Below are 13,200 nucleotides of genomic sequence, written 5' to 3' on the forward strand. Positions count from 1 at the left end.
ACCACCACCAAACCACTAACCAATTCCTCTGACAAGTTGTGTCTAAAATTGAGGACAAATTGTCATATTGGGGGAGGGGGGTGTTGCTTAGCGAAAAAACATTAACATTAGCTTTTTACACACTGTTAACAGCATTGTTAGTGATACTTTGTGTGACTGGAAAGGTTGCATAACGTCAGATAACCTCCATACTCTCATATGATTTATGTTGTGTTGTTACGATGTGTGTGTGTGTGTGTGTGTGTGTGTGTAGGTGTGTTCCACAGATGGCTGTGTGTGAGTCCATGCATTATCCAGCACACGCACTTACCTCCAAGAGCACTTCAGCAGAGTCATGCAGGCACATGACCAGGGTTCCCGCACGCACCATGTTACTGACGTAAGAGAGGACGATCAGGCAAACGGACAACACGTGGTGCATCAAGGTGATCAGGAAGTCCTGACACGGACGGAGCGATGGAGCATGATACAGAGAAAAGAAAAGGTCTAGTTCTTAGAGAGAAATGGGAAGGCATGTCTGCAATGTAACGTGTATGTGTGTGTGTATGTGTATGTGTTTGTGTGTTTGTCTCTCTCTCTCACTCTCTCTCTCTCTCTCTCGGTCTCTCTCTTTCTCTCGGTCTCTCTCTCTCTCTCTGTGATGTGTCTGGAAGCAAATCAGACAGATCTGCCTGTATATCTCTCTGATTTAGTGTGCATCTGTGTGCATCTCATTACATTTCCACTACAAGGACACTTATGCCTGGGCACTTAAGGATCAGAGCATCCAGACAATATTGACAGTGGGCGTATGTGGCCTCATCTGTATGTGTATGTGTGCGCATACATGTGTGTGTGTGTGTATGTGTGTGTGTGTGTGTGTGTAGACATGGGTGTCTGTGTGAGACAGAGAGAGAGAAAAAATAAACATTCTAGAGTGTGCAGTCTCCAGCATTTTGGAGATTACAGCTGGTGTGTGTGTGCAAGCATGATTCTCTTTCTCCCTTTCTCTTTTTCTGTTTGTGTGCATGAGTCTAACTCTCTCTCTCTCTCTCTGTGCTTGTGTGTGTGTGTGTGTGTGCACACTTTGAGTGAGAGACAGAGACAGTAAGCAGCCTGGTGTGTGTGCTCTGTGTGGCAGTTTGGGGATTACAGCTGACCGGGTCATAGAAGTAGGCCACTCTCTCACCCCAGCTGTTTTTCAGACCGAGTAAGCTTAAAGACACGCATCTGCGCATGCACACATGGATATGTGTGTGTGTGTGTTTGTGTGTGTTAGTCTGTGTGTGTCTGTGTGTGATTATGTGTTGTTTATCTGACAAATATTTCCGTCAAACCTCCCTTGAATAGTCCCCTTTAGACTATCTACAGATGTTAACTACAATTTAGGGTCAGAGGTTGGATTTGGTTAAAGGGATGTTCAGTAATTATTCGACCATAATTTTACATGCTGAACTTTGAATCTCAACAGATCCATAAACTCTCTGTAGGTGAACTCTTCAAGTGTTAACAGACACGTTGTTTCCGTGTACATGCTGTAAAAATACAAACACTGACCTTTAAAGCCGATTATCTAATTTGAATAAACATTTCTCAAAATAAATATATAGTGCTTAATATAATTTATGATTATTTCAGGTGTCAGGTGGCTATGCTACTCCATACGACAGTTAACACAAATGGCCATCACAGACCAGTAATTTACTGTATCCTTTGTTATTCACTGGCATCATGCTAGCATCCTATGATTTTACTACCAGTCTGTTCACACACGCACACACACACACACACACACACACACACACACACACACACACACACACACACACTGTACACATAATGCTGCTTACTCAGTCCTTCAGGTTACTGAGGGTGTTTTCAATGTTTCTGTGTTTGTGTGTGTTTTTGTGTGTATGTTTGTATGTATACATATGTGTGTGTGATGACAGATGAGATAAGAGAGGGGATAGATATATAGATGGAGAAAGAGATTGTGTGTGTGTGTGTGTGTGTGTGTGTGTGTGTGTGTGTGTGTATGTAGTACCTTTCTCTTAACATCAGCAAGCTGGGGCACGAGCAGCGACAGACAGAACGACAGCTCCAGCAGGTAGTAGTAGTGCACCTCCACTGTCAGCGGCTGCCGGCCAATCAGAAATGAGCTCTCAATATGACATAACAGCTGTTGCTATGATTAATGCTGGGTCTTCAAAGGTCAGCATGACATGCAGGTCATAGAGCAAACAGGTCGATCATACACTGGGTGAGTGTGTGTGTGCATGTGTGTGTGTGTGTGTGTGTGTGTGTGTGTGTGTGTGTGTGTGTGTGTGTGTGTGTGTGTGTGTGTGTTTGTGTGTGTGTGTGTGTGTGTGTGTGTGTGTGTGTGTGTGTGGTCAGTGTGATCACAGTGAGCGGATAAAGGGAGCCCAGGCGGGGATCAAGTTAAGGTTACATCAGATGGTTTGCTTTGTCCCAGGTGTTCAGGTCCATTATTCAAAAGCTTGGTTTGGACAGGTGTGTCTGAGTGGTGAGTCTCTGTGTGTGTGTGTGTGTGTGTGTGTGTGTGTGTGTGTGTGTGTGTGTGTGTGTGTATGTGTTTCTCAGTTTCCATGAGAGCGTCAAATGAGACTGTGCTAACTGAGTCCAATTGCAATCCATCATAATGCCATATTCTTAACCAGAGCAGTCTACCAGAGCATAAAATAAAAGGTAAACATTACATAAAATTATGTAAACATTTCATGAAATTATACATTTCATAAATTAGAACAACACAGTCCAATTTCAGCTACATATACGTAGCGTATGTGTGTGCTTCTGGTATATGTCAAAGGAATACTATTTAATACATACACTAATTGTTCCAAAAAGACATCACTCCTTCTCTCCCAGTGGTTAGGCCCTGTAGCCTTGATTTGCCAGCAGCCTAGGAAACTGTATAGCTCATCTAATCTAGTCTGCTCATAAATAGTACACGGGAGACACAGTACCTGATTAGGGTAGTTCTGCCAGCACTCTCTGGTGTTGTGCAGCCATGGTGTCTTAATGGCAGAAAAGAGACAAGACGAGACTATTAGGAGCATGGCAGAAAATAATGGTGCACAGCTAGACAAGATTATTATTATTTATATACAGTAACACATGTAATACACAGAGGCAAATCAACCTGCTTTACACAAATAAAAGCAAAACATAATGACAAAGGAAACATGTAAGAATGTAATTAATAATTTCAAAAGTGTAAAGAAAGAGTACATATGTTTGATTCTGAGATGGAACCAGACTGAAATTGTTGTTGGTCAAGCAGATTGGTGGTGGTCAGGGTCAGATCTGTTCCTGAGTCAACCACTATCTGACCCCCACCCCCAAGTGCACAGCCAGGGAGCATGTGAGTCACACACACACACACACACACACACACACACACACACACACACATACTCACATGCATGTACGCACATACAAACACACAAACATTTTCAACACCTCTCTGGAGCAAGCAATCATCCCATCACTTTTCAAAACTGCCACCATCATACCCGTGCCAAAGAAATCATCACCATCATGCTTCAATGACTACCGTCCTGTAGCACTCACGCCCATAATCATGAAGTGCTTCGAACGGCTAGTCATGTCACACATCAAAGCCACCCTACCCCCCACCCTGGACCCCTTCCAGTTTGCATACCGAGCCAAACGATCCACAGAGGATGCAATCTGCTCTGCCCTCCATCCAGCCCTCACCCACTTAGACAATAAAGACTCATATGTGAGAATGCTGTTCATAGACTTCAGTTCAGCATTCAATACCATAATACCACAACAACTCATCAGCAAACTGGACAAGCTAGGATTCAGTACCTCCCTCTGCAACTGGCTGCTGGATTTCCTGTTGCAGAGACCACAAGCAGTACGTGTCGGGAACAACACCTCAAGCACTCTGACCCTGAGCACGGGGGCCCCTCAAGGGTGTGTGCTCAGCCCCCTGCTCTTCACACTGCTAACACATGACTGTACAACTACTCACAGCTCCAACCATCTGGTGAAGTTTGCGGACGACACAACACTGGTGGGCCTCATCACTAAGGGCGATGAGGCTCACTACAGAGAAGAAGTAGACCTGCTGGCTAAATGGTGCAAAGACAACAACCTCCTGCTAAATGTCAGCAAGACCAAGGAGATTGTTGTCAACTTTCAGAGAGGCCACAAACAACTGCCACCACTGTCCATCGACGGAGATGCTGTGGAGAGAGTGAGCAGCACAAAATTTCTGGGGGTGCACATCAGCGACGACCTCTCCTGGACCACCAACACAGCATCACTGGCGAAGAAAGCCCAGCAGCGCCTCTACTTCTTGCGCAAATTGAAGAAGGCAAGTGCCACGCCTCCTGTCATGACTACATTCTACAGAGGGACCATCGAGAGCATCGTCTCCAGCAGCATCACAGTGTGGGGCGGAAGCTGCACAGATCAGAACAGGAAGACCCTCCAGCGCACTGTTAACACAGCTAAGAGGATCATTGGAGCACCACTCCCCTCCCTGCAGGACATTTACACCACCCGCCTCACCCGCAAAGCACTAATGATTGTCAAGGATACAACCCACCCTGCACACGAACTGTTCAGCCTCCTGCCCTCTGGAAAGCGGTACAGGAGCCTCCGCTCCCGCACCACCAGACTGGCAAGTAGCTTCATCCACCAAGCAATCAGGATGCTGAACACTCTACCCACTCTCCCATCACTGACAGCCCCCCCCACCCACCAGCCAACCAGGAACCTAGGAAACTAGGATCCTGTCTACCAAACCCCCCCCCCCCCCCAGTTACTTCATGTAACTGTTAAGACTATAGAAATATACAACACAACTACCTCTATTTTTTTTTAATATATGTCCTATATTTCTATTTTGATACATACATGTTCTATATTTCAGTCTTGCACTTTAATTTAATGTTTATTGTCTATGGCTATGTCCATAGTATGTCTATGTCTGTATTTAAAGCATGTCTATGTCTGCATGGGAAAGTAAGAAACGAAATTTCAATTCTTTGTATGACCAGTGCATGTAAAGAAATTGACAATAAAAGCCGACTTGACTTGACTTGACTTGACAAACATATGCACAAGGACGCATACACACACACACACACACACACACACACGCACACACACACACACAAACACACATCTACAAACACACACACACGTGCAGACACAAGCACACCTACACAAGCACTTTCTCTCTGACTCTCTCTCACATATATAGACCCTTTCAACAATAAAAACAAAAACAATGCTTGAACGTTCTATTTGGGCCCCAATCTACTTCCTCTACATTAAGATAACATATGGAATGTTAAAAAGGAAGTCTTGTGGGGCCAACTATGATGCTGATAATGGAACTCTCTTGAAAGGGTTCCATACTGTTGAACACACATTCCTTTTTCTTTCCCTATTACTCTCTTCCTCTGCAAAAAGGGAGACTAGTCATAAAACACATGAGGAAGTTCAGTCTTTCAAGCTTTCTCTCACTCTCTCCCTCCCTCTGACTCTTTTTCATACACACACACACACACGCACGCACGCACGCACGCACGCACGCACACACACACACAGACCTTCTTCATAGCCTCCCACAGCATGGAGCCAACCAATGACTGTCCAATCAGAGCTAGTCTCTACCCAAGTCAAGGCAGCCAGAATGATATGAACACAGCAATCACCACTGGGGAAAAAGACATCACCATGTAAGCCTGAGTACAGGAATGATCTTGTATCCGTGTGTGTGTGTGTGTGTGTGTGTGTGTGTGTGTCTGTGTGTGTCTGTCTGTGTGTGTTAAGTCCAGTCAGTCAATCAGTCATTAAGGGCAGAGGCAGTTTAATTATTATTTATTGCTGTCCAGCTCACTCCTTTGAGGCAGCAGGCAGTGGCAGTCCTAATGGGAAAATATGGGCCCAATGCATGGTGGGTAATTAATTCCAATTAAGAGTTGTCGTACACCCTTCCCCCCTCCCTCCGCCACACACACACACACACACTCCCCCTGGGGGAAAATGAGTCTGCGGTCTTTTCATCCCTTGACCACTTGACCAATTTGGTGCGCTCTGTTGCCTGACAACCAATCAGCGCAGCTCTTCAAGAGCGACGGTGAACTGTGGCGGCAAGAGCGCCATGGCAACACTGTCTGGAGAACCACCTGCAATTATTCCAAATCCATTCTCAAACATAATGCAACATCTATCTCTTGCCTCTTTGTCTCTATCTCATATGCACTCTATTCTTGTCATTACCCGTTTGTCATCATCCTCTCTTCCCCACCTCCCCTCTCTCTCTCTCTTTCTCTCTTGCGTATGTTTGTCAAATGGCTCTGACGCTCTTCAGTAGACAGCTGCCTCATTTAAAGAGTGGCTCCTGATAGATGTGGGGCCATTAAGGAGGAGCGTCTTGATTTTAACCCGTAAAAAAAAACAAAAAAACATTTAGTTTGCCTCCTGTCACACATGACGTATGGTAGTGATAGAAGTCCCCTACTCAAATCCAACCACAGCATCTCATATGGAAACACAGGCACGTTTGCAACAACGAAATGACCTGAACAACTCCACTGGTCCAATGAGCTTAATTAGAGGTACAGTATATTACTGCTTATAACTGCTAATGTCAATCAACCACTTAGGAATACTAAAAGCATCTGTGTGTATTACTGTGAAGCTTTTCAATTGGCAGCAAAATACCCTCTCACAGGAGATATGATAACCCAGCAACTGGCTGCCAAGGGGATGCATGACCCCCCCCCCCCCCCCCCCCACACACACACACACACTCATGCTGGGGACATCCCTTTTCTCTGGAGGTGTCACTACAGGCAGGAGACAGGAAACATCTGTCCTCACCTTCTTCAGGTAACGCACTCCGTAGGTGAAGATGTAAATGTAGAAAGCAAACTTCCACCTGCGGGGGACAGAGGAACCAGGTGAGATGTCTGGTGGGACCACAGTGTGCGTGTGTGAGAGTGTGTGTCTGTGTGTGTTTGTGTGTGTGTGTTAAATTACTGACAGAGAGAGAGAGTGAGAGAGAGAGAGAGACAGGGAGTAAAAATGTGCTGGCATCTAAGCTTTTATTATACGGCTCTTCACAATGCTAGTAGAACGCTCCATTGACTTGAATGGGATTTCCCAACGTTCTACGGTAAAATAAATTAATGTAATTACCGCTGCAAACATAATTACCGCTGTCAATAGCAACGGGTTTTGTGCTTTTGATACGTCACATATCACGTCACATATCACTTTCATATCACGCAAGGACTGGAACTTCATTCAAACATGAAAGCAGACGGTTGATCAGCTGTGTTCTAAAGAATGTTTGATTCAAGTTCAGCAGCGTGTGTTGTTGCGAACTATTTGTTTCTCAGCAAATGCCACGATGAACGGTAACAAATAGGCTAAGCTATGTAGGCTAAAGTCATATCGTGGGGAGTTTATTATTTCGGATTGGCAAGTAGCCGTATAATAAGCGGGATAATGTATAGAACGCCGGTCATTATGGGAAAATAAGTCCCTTCAGGGCGAAACAAGACCGGTTCGCCCTGTCGGGACTTATTTTCCCAATAATGACCGGCGTTCTATACATTATCCCTTACATATATAATACCTGATTGGCCATGTAAGCATATTCCAAAAGCAGTGATTTTGCCTCTACATTCATATATTTACTACTGAATGTCAAGCACCCAGGATTCTTATGGAGATGGGGGCTTGTGTTGAGCCAGGGTACAGGGCACACACACACACACACACACATTTCTATTTACTAGTAAATGTAAAGCACCCAGGAGTCTTACGGATTCTGAGGACACTAAGGAGAGATGCTCTCAGTCTTCAAACAGAGGATCCTAATTACACCACTTCAGAATGTAAAACAAATAATATGCACACACACACACACACACGCACACACACACACACATATTCCAGTGTCATAAGTCATAGAGTCCAGTGTCATAAATGAGGAATTACTCTATGTTCATTGCAAGGCTAAATGTTGCCTGGCAACTGAGTAGTTAAATACTATTAATATTTTCCTCCTCACTGTCAATATGATTTTACCATATTGTCACCATGGTAATCAAATATGGTAACAGCTTAGCGTTCGAGGTTGTGCTAGAACAACAGCATAAAACACAGCTTGAACCGCTAAAATAATAGTGCCTGTATACAGTATAGGGTAGCCTACAATGCTGTAATGTGTCATTAGGATTCCAAACAAATTATAATGGTTCTTTATGAAGAGCTTGAGAAGCTTTTTAACTCATTGAAATTTCCAGATGTGAATTACATTAGGTCAGACAGTTCCCCTGCATTAAAGGTGCAGTCAGGGATTGTGCAGGAAGTTGCGTTTGATTGTGTTTATGTTTATATTTAAATTTATTAGCAGACGCTTTTGTGCAAAAAAAAAAAAAAAAAACGTACATTATATTTTAACCAAGGACCAAACCGAAACATGCCAGAGAGGTAGCTCAGTCCAGTCCAGCTGTAAGTGATGACCACATCTTTCATTTCATTCTGCAATTTTAAGTCAGCAGGTATTACCTATTTATAAGACAGAACAGCAGACTATATATTATCCTCTACATGACTTAGTATAGTATAACTTCAAAGTTGCTATTTTATTTTAATTTAATACTATATTCAGCAAAGCCATAACTTGACAAATATTCATCTGTGGGCCAAATAACGTTGCATTCATTCATAGTTTTGATGCCTTCAGTGAGAATCTGCAATGTAAATAGTCATGAAAATAAAGAAAACGCATTGAAATGAGAAGGTGTGTCCAAACTTTTGGCCTGTACTGTATATAGAATATGATGTTGTGATGTTGCAGTCTCTCACATGCTCTCGCAGAAGCGGGCCAGCGTGGTGGGCCTCTCCTGGTCTCGGCGCCGGTAGAACCAGCGCTGGATGGTCCGAACGTCCCAGTCCAGCTGCTTGGACAGGCCCTCTAGCCGCTTCTCGTCTGGGTGCTGGCAAACACAAACACAAACAAATGACATCACTATACTGACACAAGCAGCACCCCCCACCCTCCCTTGCGTGTACTGAAGCAAATACAAAACCCAAACAAATGGCATCACTGTTTCCAAATAAACAGTACAATGCAAATAGATACAAACTGTGCAACAAGACGAATATCAAAAGGGATGCATCAACTAAGGTCACTCTACATTAGATTAGATTAGATTAGATTCAACTTTATTGCCATTGTGCAGAGTACAAGTACCGGTACAAAGAAAATGAAATGCAGTTTGCGTCTACCAGAAGTGCAAAAAAAGCAGAAAAGTGCAATGTGATATACAAAGTATAAGCAGGTGGTGCATAGACAGGACAGCAAATATAGTGCAGTGTAGACAGTAGTATACAGTTGATTTACAGAAGGTGGTTTAGAGTAGTATAAATTAAATATAAATATGTGCAGTGTATTACCTTATAAGAGCAGAATCAATATGGCTATGTAATATGAACAATGTATGAACAACATGTACAGATATGTGCAATGTAGTAGCAGTAACATTATAACTAGCCTACTGACATGAAAAAGTGAAACACACTAGAGTTTAACAAACACTGTATCACAGGGCTGACACAACATCATGCTGAAACAAGGCAACTCAACTCAGCATCACTTTACAGAAGGATCTCTATGTTGAAACAGACTACATCTTTTTGCTGAGACATGCACTACAATGCAAGGGCAAATCACACAGACAATTCAGCCAAGCACAAATGACATGTGCGTGTGTGTGTATGTGTGTGTGTGTGTGTGTGTGTATGTGTGTGTGTGTGTGTGTGTGTGTGTGTGTGTGTGTGTGTGTGTGTGTGTGTGTGTGTGTGTGTGTATGTGTGTGCGTGCGTGCGTGCGTGCGTATGTGTGTGTGCGTGCGTATGTCTGTGTGTGTGTGTGTGTGTGAGTGTGAGTGTAAGTGTATGTGTAAGTATCTACATGTGTAACCTGTGTTGTGTTGAAAATTTCTGACTCTGTTTTCGGCAAGGTCAAAGGTCAATAGGTTAAGTTTATGCTGATGAGCCTCAGCTTGTCTTAGGGATTGGGGGCAGTTTGACAGGGTAGGGGCTGTTAATATGAAGACAGTAGTGGAGTAAGCCTTGTTTTTGTCTTGGGGGAGGTGGTAAGAGCTGTTAACATGGTGACTGTGGCGTAAACGTTGCTTTTTCTCTAGGATTAAGGTAAAGTTTGGATGGTAATGGGTGTTACCTTGGTGATGGCGGTGTAAACCTTGTCCAGAATGGCATTGGGCGGAGCCTTCTGCGCCTCCTTCACCTCAATCCTCAGGCCAGACACCAACGGCCTAACGATCAGCCTGAGACACACACACACACACACACACACACACACACGCACCATCATGAGCAGTGCTGGTCCTCACACCTAGCAAAAAATTCCTGCCTTCTCAGAAAGTTGTACAGACTATAAGGACTACTGAATCACACCTTTTAAAGGGGAATACACAGGCTTGTTCATATAGCCTGGACAAACACAGAGTCAGGTATCAGCTGGTCCAGCAGCTCACTATCAGAAAGTTAGACTTCCTACCAACAAAGGCTCAACATTATGTAAACAATTATAACTTGTTGAGTTGAGTAGTAAGGTCTTTTCCACCCTATTGTCAGTTGGTGTGTTGCCTAAACAGAGACAGCTCTGACTATTAATATTCCCCATCGTCTCAGGTATTTGATTTCCTAGTCAAAGCAGTAAGGTGCTTGATATTGAGATATATCCGTCATTTACATACCACACCAGAAAATAGTTCCATATTGTTTTGCATTCAGATGTTCACAGAGCAATGTGTAAAACTATTCCATGTTCTCTCCAGTGGCTGATACTATTACTTGATTATTATTGCAAAAGAAAGGAGAAACTATAATCCATGCCCAGCAAATGTTTTTTTTTTGTTGTTGTTGTCTTTCTATTGTCTTACACTGAGACTTTCAGCAATTTCACATAAGGAAATAAGCTTTCCCTTGTGTAAAGTTATACATTTTGCAGGTGCAGTGAGACAGTTAAGATGAATACATATTTTGAGGTCACTATATGATTCATATGTGTAGAGACAATTATCACACCCTATCACTACCTGTCACACAATCTAGGTCAATACAAGACAGTACAAGGTCACACCCCGAGGACCAAGAAAAGGCAGTAAGCTATCTGAGGGAATAGCACTGTTCAGTTCACTTGTCAGACAGCTCCTCTCCTCGCATGCTTACTGGCTTACACGGGCTGTCCCGCACTAGAGACAACGCAAATTATGTTGTTCCTGCTGGCTTTTGTCTAGTCCAAACATAACCACCTCCCACGGTTGATCCCAAAGCAAAGCATCTCCGGTTAACAGGACAGGTGCGTCCCCGCTGGGGGAGATGCTTGTCGGTGCGAAAGGCTAAGTCACCGACCGGTGGTTGGTTGCACAGGCAACGCTGTCTCTCACCCATGCCCCCTTCAGCAGTCCGCATGACAGCGAACCAAACCAACAAAGCTAGTAGGCTATGAATGATATGGTCGGAGATGTAGCCGACGCAGCGGCATTCCTGTAGCCAAGAAAGTGGCCCAGTCATGTAGACTCGTGTGGGCTATATTGGGCTTTAGAAAGTCGAGCGATCTCCAATTACCTCTCGAACAGAAGCCGGACCATGATGATGCAGAAAGCAAGAGGGCCAGCCAGATACAAATCCTCCGACTGGGGGTATACAGCCTCGTCTGTGTTCTTTAGATCAGCCCAAGTTACATTGTGAGGCAGCCAGAATCTCTCATTCCAGAACCACGCAAGGAAGCTGGTCATTGTGTTGCCAAGCGGACTGGCTTATAGCCTATTTCAGCCTGTCCTCGAAATGTCGTTGATGCCAGCTGTGTTGGCGAGATGTCTTTTCAATGTCCTTCTCCCAAGAGATGCGCCGGCCGGTCGCCTATGATATGGACACACACTTGCCTCCTCTCCTCCCGAGCAACAAAGATGTGGACAGTGGTAGACGATGTGAACTCCTCCTCGGCGAGTGATTGGTGCTCACAAATCTGCCTCGCTCTATGTGTCTGTCTGTGTCTCGGTTGCTCTGTATTGTTGCACCTTATTATAGAAGCGAAAATATTACATTTAAATAGGCTTGATTTCAACTATCCTTGTGTTTTTTTTCCATAACAATGGGAATAGGTTTATAGGTTATTTATATTTGTATTTAGAAAAATCTTGAACGCTACAGCATCGCTCAATTGTTCCCGGACAACGTGTGTAAACCAAGGTAAATAAAGAACACTCAAGCGACACCCCGCGGCCGTGAAAACAAAATACATCAAATATTTTATTTCTCTGCGGCTATAAATTTAAAGGCACAATGGCCGTATAGATTTTGCTGTCAAAGATTAAAAAAAAAAAATCGATCTACATGAAAGGGCAAGAAGGTCGTCACAAATTGTTACATCTCTACTGAATTGTTTCTCCATTGAAGGCTAATCAGCTACAATTCAGAATAAAATATTGTTGCTTTTGGTGTCATATAGGCTTTCTGGACACCACAAGACTTGGTTGAACACTTTATAGCCAACAATATTGATGTAGGATAACAGGCTAATGTAAATACAATTGTTGCCTATTTGTACATATTTTATATGGAATAAAAAAAATAATCTTTTGGAAATGTATCTTAATTTAAAAATGAGGGAAAATCCAACCTTTAAGGACACCAATTTTCTTTGTGAATTAAAATAGCCCGACATCATCACATACCCTTCACCATACCTAGAGATTGGTAGGGAAAGTTCCCCATGCCAATCGTGAGATATGGTGAAGGGTATGTGATGATGTAGAGCTATTTTAATTCCAAAGGCCAAGGGAACTTTATTAGGATGCATAGTATCCTGGATCCATGGAATAACTGGCCTTTAAATAATATAAATAATAAAAATCTGCCTGCCTCTATGGGAATTTAACATAGGGGTATGTATATGTATGGCCCCTGTATTTTAAGGAAGAACACTTATTTATTTACGAGAAATTATTCAATTCAATTTCCAAAAGATGATTCTTTAAATCCTCTTTTTAGTCAACTTTAGCATGTGTATAGGGTATGTAAACTTATGAGCACAACTGTAAAACAGAAAATAAATAGAATCCAAACATACTGGTTGGATACTTTGTGTCCCACTAGTACCTAAAGGCA

At 43.3% G+C, this 13,200-nt stretch overlaps 1 protein-coding gene across 2 annotated transcripts in view; it reads right to left on the minus strand.

The window, feature by feature from the left end:
• Nucleotides 1-11,940, minus strand: part of LOC121698062 (ceramide synthase 6-like) — an 18,055-nt gene extending 6,115 nt beyond the window's left edge. For both annotated transcript variants that reach the window (XM_042079790.1, XM_042079791.1), the window contains exons 1-7: nucleotides 11,659-11,940; nucleotides 10,247-10,352; nucleotides 8,869-8,999; nucleotides 6,871-6,928; nucleotides 2,967-3,017; nucleotides 2,024-2,116; nucleotides 311-439 (exon numbers count right to left, since the gene is read on the minus strand). In XM_042079790.1, coding sequence (XP_041935724.1) covers nucleotides 311-439; nucleotides 2,024-2,116; nucleotides 2,967-3,017; nucleotides 6,871-6,928; nucleotides 8,869-8,999; nucleotides 10,247-10,352; nucleotides 11,659-11,828 — 738 coding nt within the window. In that variant the 5' untranslated portion in view covers nucleotides 11,829-11,940. The remainder of the gene's footprint in view (nucleotides 1-310; nucleotides 440-2,023; nucleotides 2,117-2,966; nucleotides 3,018-6,870; nucleotides 6,929-8,868; nucleotides 9,000-10,246; nucleotides 10,353-11,658) is intronic.
• Nucleotides 11,941-13,200: the final 1,260 nt, after the last annotated feature.

Source organism: Alosa sapidissima, chromosome 23 (genome assembly GCF_018492685.1).
Source record: "Alosa sapidissima isolate fAloSap1 chromosome 23, fAloSap1.pri, whole genome shotgun sequence".
NCBI lineage: Eukaryota > Metazoa > Chordata > Actinopteri > Clupeiformes > Clupeidae > Alosa > Alosa sapidissima.